The 9,617-nt window shown below is 51.1% G+C and overlaps 1 protein-coding gene across 1 annotated transcript in view; it reads right to left on the bottom strand.

The window, feature by feature from the left end:
• LOC104511630 (bombesin receptor-activated protein C6orf89 homolog) overlaps positions 1-1,109 on the bottom strand; it is a gene marked incomplete at its 5' end in the record, with an annotated part of 3,779 nt that extends 2,670 nt beyond the window's left edge. The window contains 2 exons of the mRNA XM_010154324.1: positions 548-669; positions 955-1,109. Coding sequence (XP_010152626.1) covers positions 548-669; positions 955-1,109 — 277 coding nt within the window. The remainder of the gene's footprint in view (positions 1-547; positions 670-954) is intronic.
• Positions 1,110-9,617: the final 8,508 nt, after the last annotated feature.

Here is a 9,617-nt window from a genome sequence, read left to right as displayed (position 1 = left end):
CTCTTCCCGCATGAGACCAAACTACAGGGTGCCTTGGCCTTCCGTTAATTCTCAGTGTTTGGCAGAAGTCAGGGCACCTCTGCTCAGCCTAAGGGTGGAGGAGTTGCACCGCGCAGACAGAGGGGGTCAGAAATGTGAACGGGTTGCCCCAGGTGACCCGACCACAGCCCAGACGACGGATGTATGGCCTGAAGGGCAGGACTGAGCAATCGCTGGGATATTTTGCTCTTGCAAAGGGAGCAGTAACACTCCATTTTTAGTGCCGAAGCCTGCTTGGATCCAATCAGTGCCGGCAGGCAGAGAGAAGACTGTAACTCACTCCTGCTCCCTTTCCTGTCAAAATGCAACTCGCAAGCTCTTGGTAACTCACATCGGCCAAAGCTGGGGCACCCCTGCAGAAGGGACCCACAAATGGAGAGAAGACTGTAACTCACTCCTGTTCCCCTTCCTGCCAAAATGCAACTCGCCAAGCTCTTGGTAACTCAGATCAGCCAAAGCTGGGGCACCCCTCCAGAAGGGACCCACAAACGTTTTGTCTCTGACTCACCAGGGAAAGAAAAACGGGCAGTTCCACAATTCAGCTGAATTTTCTTCTATTATAACATCTGCCAGGTCTGGATCCTGGGACTGAAATTGCTTCAGTTCTTCATAGGAGAGAGACCGCCCCGTCTTAAATGACACAAAACAAAGATAAAAGCTCCTGCCCCTCCCATGCCACCAAACAACACCCAAAATGAACAGCCCTCTAGATTGCTAAGTTTGGTAATGAGTCAGAGGAACAACCTGCTGAGGATGCAGCGAGTTCCTCACCCCCTGACATCTTCAAACTGGGCCTGAACATCTTGTTCTACCTCAATCAGGAGTCTGAGTTTGCGGTAATACCAGCCGGGGTCTTCAGCTGGTGCCATTCGAGAGTTCAGACTCCTCACCCAGCCTTACCGATCCATGCATTACCTTGATGAGAAAAGGCTGAGACCCCTGGAGCTTTTCGGAGAGTTCTCCCAAGTCTGTCACTATCTGGAGGCTTTCCACAGCAGAACAGACTGTGCAGTTTGCGGGAAGCGTGGAAGTGTTCTGTCTGCAACCTGCTGCCCACCAGTCCTGGCATTCTTGGGGAGAAACAAGAGAAAGATCTTTAATAAGACCAAAAATGAAATGGAAACACCACAGATTTGATAAACTCATTACTCCTAATATGAGACACAGATTTCTTACAGCTTCCAACGGCTGTAAGTTACCCAAAAAGAGCAAGGGCGGGAACTCATCACAGAATGTTTCCAGCACAGGCTGGACTGCGGCGATACGGCTCAGGGTCGTGAGAAATGGGACAGCTTTAAGAAAATGACACTTCCCTGTGTAAGTGAGGCATACAGGCTGAGCTACCCTTCCCTTCTCAGTAGAAGGATGGCAACTGATGTGTATGGGGCAACCGAACTGAAACAGGTCCGCAAGCAAAGAGCGATGGAACAGGTCTGCCAGGAGACACCAGGAAAACAAAAACCAAAGATCCAGGTTGAAAGAGTAACTCATCACTGCTGCCATGCACCCTATTAGGACACTCCCAAAATTGCTACCCTCCCCTTTGCCTTTGTGTTAACAGGGTGTGCTGGTCTGGGCTGGGACTGAGTTAAGCTCTTCACAGGAGCTCGCACGGGGCCATGCTTTGGATTTGTGCTGAGAAGAATATTGCTAACGCTGACGTTTTCAGCTGTTGCTACAGAATGTTTATACCAACGCAAGTTTCTGATACTGCCCCTGTGTTCCCAACTTCCCTGCAAGGAGCTGGGAGGGGACACAGCCCGGAGAGCTGACCCAAACTGACCAAAGGGACATTCCATGCCATAAAACACCCTGCTCAGTATACAAGTTGGGCTTGGGCCGGGGGTCCTTCTCACGCTCCCTTGGTTGTGCTCTCACTCGCTGGGGCTCTCTCTGGCGCGATCTCTCTCTCGGGGTCTCTGGCTCTTGCTGCTTGGGACCTGGCTGGCATCAGCTGGCAGGTGGTGAGCAATTGTATAATTTATTTTCATTACCTATTATCAATAGTAGCGGTGGTATTATTATGTATTAGTAGTAATATTAGTATTGTTAGTATTATTGGTATCACTATTTTATTCATTTATATGCAGTTATTAAATTGCTCCTATCTCAACCCACGAGTTCCCTTGTCTTCTCCTCCAATTCTCCTCCTCCACTGGCAGAGGGGGAGGTGAGCAAGCAGCTGGTGGTACTTAGTTGCCAGCTGGGGCTAAACCACGACACTAAAAGACTCTGTCCCGGGTGAAGTTTGCCCACTCTCTGACAGTGCAGAAGACACTGGGGAATGTGAGATTTCACCAAGATGTGCTACCACTGTTTTCATTCATCTCATCCACTGGCTTGAAGATGAAATGAGGAGAAAAGTCCCAGCACAAGGAACCCCTGGACCACAGCTATATCCATTTTAAAATTCCAGCGATTGTTCTTACACCACAATTGGCTCAACTGGCCTAGAATGAACACTGCATATGCTTACATCTTCAAAACCACAATTTTTACGTGAAGCCATTACTTGATGCCTATATCCTGCCTCCCTCCTCCAACCTAACAGCCCTCCCAGCACAGAACAAGTAAACACACGCTAACACAAGAGGCCTGTTGCAGCACTGAATGAACAGGACAAGGGCCGATAATGCTGAACGCCCCTCCTTCTACGCTAAAGGATCTGCAGGAGCAGCTGCCACACCAAAAGGACGCGGCTCTAATTCTGCAGCAGCACAGCCCTGGTTCTGCAGCCTTAACCCGACGATGTTTAACTCACGCAGCGACAGCAAACCCACCCGGGCGCCTGATCTCTCAGGGTGGGTTAGGAAAAACCCAAAGCTGAGGACACACCTCACACGAAACATCCAGAGATCCATCCTCACGACAGGCCCACCCGCACTGTCCAGTGCCAGCACATGTCAGAACGGCTCATGTCTCCTGGACACGGCTGCAGGCCACCCACTCGGGATGGGAAAGGGGAGAAAAGTGACAGCGAAGCCTGTCTGAAAAATAAACGTATTTAAGATGCACAGCAGCTTTCCAGGGGAAAAAACCCACTCACACGCAGCCTGCCTGTTACTGCCAGCGTGGTTTCCAGTCACACTCATGCTCCTGCATGTGGGATGTAATTGATGAACAGCACTTAATCGGAAAGCCCTGGTTTTATTTTTCCCTCAGACATCTGCAGCAGACAATGAGGAAGGTTAGAGAGGATTTAGGTCCATTGGGACATAATAGCAAGGTGCAGATTGGGACTCATTTTACTTTTTTCTTTTCAAATATTTCCAATCAACTCCCAAATGCTGCACTTCCCATCCTATTGCTGGGATAGGGACTGAAAGGGACCAGGATGTAATTCTGGAAGACGCATCTACACTGCTTTCAGGGAAAAGGGTAAAAAGGCAAAACCAAGTGTAAAACCCTTATTGCAAGCAAAAGTCCCAACTCCCATGAGAAACTGCTCCAACGTACTTTCCCTCCCTGCTCACAAGGGAAAAAAGAACATCTTTGTTCCGCTGCCTGTAGAAAGCTTCAATTTTACGACAACAAAAAACCTCAACTCTCAAAAAACAGCTGGTCAGTGACAGGAAACAAAAGGCTGAAAGATCCCACCAGAGGAAGGGCTGTTGCCACGAAGAGACCAAGACGACATATCTTATGGTCTCTGATGCTACAGGGGGAAACAATACTGTAATCTTTTTTCTGGGACAAAACTTAGAAACCTCATCCCAAAGCATTAAGCAGAGTTGTCCCAAAATTTCCTCTCTGGGCTCAGGGCAGTACCCCACGTAACGGGATGCTAATCAGCTTGACAGCATAGAGCTTGATTCCTCTTTTGAGCTAGGCTGGGATATTTGCATTCTCAATTGCTCGATTCAGGAGGTTATTTCTTTTCCCCATGAATAACCCAAGCGGAGCACGGTTGAGACGCATTTCAAATGCCGCAAGTGGGGTTGTGGGATTTTGGGTTGGTGCTGGGTTGTGGAGGTTTTTTTTGGTAATTAATCTTTTAGATTTATTGTTGAGGGTGTTAGCCTGTGCACCAGCATGCGTGTGACTGGCATGACAAGTACGGGCAGCGAGAAGCGTCTGCCCTTCCCAGGGAGGGAGAAGAGGCCGTGCGCGGAGGAGAGGGCACGCATCTGCACACTGGGGACCAGAGCAGGAGTTCTACCCAGGATGCTTATTCTCTCTTTCGATTACCCTCCCTGCATTCCTTTTACATTATCACCCTGCCCAGACACCCCGGGGGATTATTTTGGTTTAAGTCAAGCGCGCTGCCTGTGCGCACGCAGCGTCTGCTCGGAGACCGGGGATCGATGCGCTCTTCGTCCCAGTGCAACCATCACACGATGGTCCCATCCACTCACGTTCACATGCTAAAGTGCTGGGCGTGGGCAATTATCCCCGTGGAGTTTGAGCGCAGGGAAGCAGCTGGAGCACCGACACGTACGACTATCCATTACGCGACAGAAGCGCCGGCCAGTCCCTTCACGCTTGTGCTTTCTCACCCCTCTTGGAGGAGCAGCTTTCAGTCTGTTAAGCAGAATCTCAGTTTCCCATCGCTCATACCCACCTAATATTTGCTCTTATGCTTTATTAGTCCTCCAGGACAAGAGCTGTCTCCTCCCTGGTGTCAGGATAACTGCGAGCAGAGCCAGGGCTGCGGACTTCCAGCCGCTAACACAGCGCAGACGGAGAGATAACAACCTTCCTTAAAACGCACCCATGAGTAATGCTAGAAGGAGTTTATGACTGTACTTTCCACTATGCAGAAAAATAATTTTCAACTTAATATCAGTTTAAAATGAGTACTCCGCCCTTCTTGGCCATTTTCACAGAGGATCTCCCAAATTTCTGGCTGTCCCCACAACTACAGAGGGGTGTGTGCGCACAACCCCAGAGATGCTGGGTGTGGACGACCAGATTGGAAGCTACGAGGTTACTGAGAAGACCTGGCCCTGCTTCTGCCCGTTGCAGCGAAGCAATAAAACTAATGGCAACTTGCCCACATCACTGAGAGCAGGGCCTCAGCAATGGCCTTGGTCTCTTTAGAGACTGCATGGAGGGCGAAGTATCAGTCTGGCACTGCAGAAGGTTCAAAGGGAAGCCCTGTAGCATGGGGACCTTTTGCTCCTGCAAGACACACAGAACCAAGGCCTGCTCCTGGCCCTAACTAAGTGTTGGAAATGTAAAACCTCCTGCCTGTACACCTGCAGGTGCTCAGGCAGCTTGCTGGCTCCCCACCAGGCTGGTTTGCTCCCCAGCACTCAGGACTGCGAGGTTGAAGAAATCTGCAGCAAGCAAGCGACAGCAGGTCTGCATGGGAAAGTCCACATCGGGGGAAAGGAGACTCTCCCAGGGCTCCACAGCCCCCCCGGGTCTGTCCTGGCTGTTGCTACCATCACCCACGATACCTAGAAGAAAGCACCCCAGGGGGCTGTCTAATGCACTAAGCAGCTGCACAATAACAGAATCCCAGACTGGTTTGGGTGGGAAGGCACCATAAAGTTCATCCAGTGCCACCCCCTGCCATGGGCAGGGACACCTTCCACTAGACCAGGTTGCTCCAAGCCTCATCCAGCCTGGCCTTGGACACTCCCAGGGATGGGGCACCCACAGCTTCTCTGGGCAACCTGTCCCAGGGCCTCCCCACCCTCTGCGGGAAGAATTCCTTCCTGATGTCCCATCTCCATCTCCCTCTTTCCATTTAATCCTGTCACCCCTTGTCCTGTCACTCCCTGCCCTTGTAAAAAGTCCCCCCCAGCTTTCTTGTAGCACCCCCAGGCAGTGGAAGGGGCTCCAAGGTCACCCCGTAGCCTTCCCTTCTCCAGGCTGAACCCCCCAACTCTCCCAGCCTGTCCCCAGGGCAGAGGGGCTCCAGCCCTCGGAGCATCTCCGTGGCCTCCTCTGGACTCACTCCTATCTGCAGACGTTGTTTCCAAATCCCCAATTCCTTGTCCCGACGATGACACTATTCCCCAGTCCCACCAGAAACCCCACTAGGGACAGGGCTGGGAGTATCTGAGCAACTGCAGCAAGCCTAGCATGAATTCACAGCTCCCCAGGAAGACTGGCCTGCGCACTGAATATTCACAGGACTCTTCTCTGTCCTTTCTCGTCCATTGTACAAACCTGGCTGCAACTGTTCACTGACACCCACACCACTTTTGGACTGTCCCTCACAGGATCCTACATACCACCAAGTACGACACAAATCCCTATAACAGGGTAGGTGACGAGGAAAACCTCTGGGCTCTCAAAACCCCTGACCCCACACTGGCCAACTTGAAGGTGAGCTCAGGGTGGGGGTGGACTCACCCGGCCCGACCCAGCGACTCATTTACGGCGCTGCACCAACAGCCACAACCTTGTTCCCACGTCCTAGACCCAACAATGAGAAGATTCTGATTTCCACTTTCACAATGTCTCCCCCTCAGCTAAGCATTTGAGAAAGTCAGGATTTTTCAAGGTGGATCTGAGGAGACCGGTCAAAGGAAGGGATTACGACCTCCGCCTACCCTCTGCTCCCTGTGACCACCAAAGGGACCCATTATGGGCACGCATCCGGCAGCCCGTGGGATACCTCCATCCATTTTCACCGCAGAAGCCCAAGCACAGGCTGGTTCTTACAGCTGACGCAGGGCTGGGCTTTTTAAGAGCCATTCCATCCCACCCCTACAACTCCCCACGATCCTCAGTGCTCTGACATCCAATTACTATCCCCCCAGAGAAGGGCTGCAGCTCTCCCTCCAGTTGGAAATACCTAGCTTCCAGATGCTGGAAAATCCAGTGCTGTTTGCCATTATTTTAAGGGCAGGGATTTGCAAGGTCCAGCCCTTAGCCTTAAATTGAAGTTACAGCTCATAACCTACTGTTTTTGCTTTGACAGCCAAAGAACAGGCAGGCCAGGTAGTTCTTGCTCTGAAGATCCAACCAGCCGCCTGGGACCACCGCAGACTTTCAGACACTTTACTCCTTAAGTAAACAGCTTGTTCCTTGCGCTGTGTCACTGCGGCAGGACACACCATATGCTTATCACCACACCCTTTTCCCCAGACCTTCCAGAAAGATAAAACCAGTTATTTTAAAGCCTCAAAGCAATTTACAGACATCAGTTCAGAATCACAGCTCATGACACCAGTAAATCTCATTGTTCTCACCCTACAGAGGCAGAAATTAGGAGCTCTGTAGTCACTGTGTGGCACGGTTTGGAGGTGACACTCAGAGCATTTTCTTGCAAAAGCAACATTTCCCAAGCTCCGTCTTGCTGAAATGTTTCACTAGGCTAAAAATTAATTTGATCGTTTATAATGTCATGTCAAAGTCGGGCTAAACTGATGGGATCTTGAGTAACTCAAGAGAGGAATCAGGAGGAGTGCTGATTAATTACAGTGTGGAAATCCTGATTAAGGAATGCGGCACAGTGGGGTTTTAAATACATACTAAAAGGAAGGTGCCTGTTCAGTACAAGATACTCACCTCTTTCTCATATTGAGCTTCTTTGTTGTTCTGAGTATACTGAATATATTTATGTCAGGAGAAGAAAGTACCTCCCAGTTTGGTTCGTAGCATTTTTAGGAACAGCAAGCAACAAAATAACAGCTACAAATAAACCTATCAAGAAACCCTTGTTTTTGTTCTGGGTAAAAAGTCGACAGCTCGAAGAACTACTCATTCATTTCACTAATGGGTAACGGCTGGTCAAACAACCAAAGGATGATTAGTCAATCTCTAGCAAAGCACAAAAATGATTTTGATCCAACCAGACATTGTGAAATCAAGTCTGCTCAGCCTAGCCCAAGAGGAACTCAGTCCACTGGGGCAAGAGAGCCTTATTTCCAGGAAAAATCTGCACCTACCGACCTACACACCCAAAGGCCAAGCTGTCAGAAAGCCTCCAAAGTCCACTCCAGCCTGCACCTCTGGTTACGCGCCCTAGAAGGCGGCTTGAGCTGCTCCATGAGCAACCCGGCTCGGAGGAACAGCACGCCTTTGAAGCAAACCCCTCCCAGTTGCCGCCACTTGCCCGAAGGCGACTTCAGTCCGTAGAAGGTTTGACACACCAGTGTCACCAGTGCGAACAGGGCTCTGCTAAACCCCTCCGCAACAGGCCACGTGCGGCACACTCGTTCTCTTTCCACGGCAGCCAACCCAAAGGGAGAATTCACTTGCTCTGCAAATGAGGAAACAAGCAATTCTGGAGGTATCAAAATATAGAAGCAAAAGGAAAAGTTTTTCCTGTTCTGGATTACCACAATGATTTGGAGCTCGTTTACTGTCAGGAGATCCAAACACACAGTCCACTGGCTGAACAGAGGCCAAAGTCAAGCAGTGCATGAACACCGCCTGGCACCACCCTGCACTGCAAAGTCAGCCTTTTCCTCCCCTCTGAAGGAGCCAACCCGTGCCTGTTGGTCACTCTCAGGTTGCATTACAAAAGGCTTGTGTAGGCGTACACCAAGGAGATCAGATAAACTGGCGGCTGTAGGGAGCCCTGCACGGTGCTGCTGCCCGCATCACGCTCACATCCACTTCAAAATGCTCCAGCCCCCGGCGCGGGAGCACGACAGCAAACCTCCTTGACTCTGATTAGGGAGAAAAAAAAAAAGAGGAAGATTCTCCGTGAGCATCAGAGGGCCATGCTGAAGGCAGCAAGAAGTTAAAAACCAGATCCTGTTCTACCGCCCCAGCAGCCTCGTCGTGCAACCCTTCCATTCAGAGCAGCCCCGTGTTCTTTGGGCTCACGCATCACTGAAGCCGGCAGGTGAGATGCAGCGTGGGCTGCAAAACCCACGGGAAAGGCTGGCTGAATACCTGTGGGATTAGCCCACGCTGCACTCGAAGCAGAAAGTCCACCCTCATGCAAGCCATGCTCCCTCCCTGCACAGAGCTGCGCCAAGGCCAGACACACTTCAGGACTACAGTAAGAAGGGAGGAGTGTGAGAAGCAGAGAAAGGTGGCTGCTGCTGGCCCATCGCAGGCTGCCTGCAAAGGGTTAAGATCAGAGAGAAGCCAGGCCCTGGCCAGGCGCCAAGGCAAGCCTCCAGCTACCCTGAAGGTGGCCAGCCAAGAGGCAGAGGCTGCTGTCCTCTCCCAGTAACCCAGCTGGGAGCCGGCCCCACCAACAGCTCCCGCACCAGCAGCCCTTGGGACGTGACAGTGACGGGCCATGTACAAGGCATGGCTTAAACACAGCTCCTGAGCACGGTTCCTGACGCTAAAACAGATGAGGTACAAAACCCATAAACAGGATTTCAGCCCTCTTGGTCTAGGCAAAAAGGAGTATTTAACAGGGTGTGCTGGTCCGGGCTGGGACTGAGTTAATGCTCTTCACAGGAGCTCGCACGGGGCCGTGCTTTGGGTTTGTGCTGAGAAGAATATTGCTAACGCTGATGTTTTCAGCTGTTGCTAAGCAATGTTTATACCAACTCAAGTTTCTGATACTGCCCCTGTGTTCCCAACTTCCCTGCAAGGAGCTGGGAGGGGGACACAGCCCGGAGAGCTGACCCAAACTGACCAAAGGGACATTCCGTGCCATAAAACGTTATGCTTGGTGTAAGCTGGGGGTGGGCCAGGGGTCATTCTTGCTC

The sequence above is a fragment of the Eurypyga helias genome, unplaced genomic scaffold (genome assembly GCF_000690775.1).
Source record: "Eurypyga helias isolate BGI_N326 unplaced genomic scaffold, ASM69077v1 scaffold5986, whole genome shotgun sequence".
Classification (NCBI taxonomy): Eukaryota; Metazoa; Chordata; class Aves; order Eurypygiformes; family Eurypygidae; genus Eurypyga; species Eurypyga helias.
Note: the sequence above shows the minus strand (reverse complement) of the source record. Positions and strands in the feature narration are given on the sequence as shown.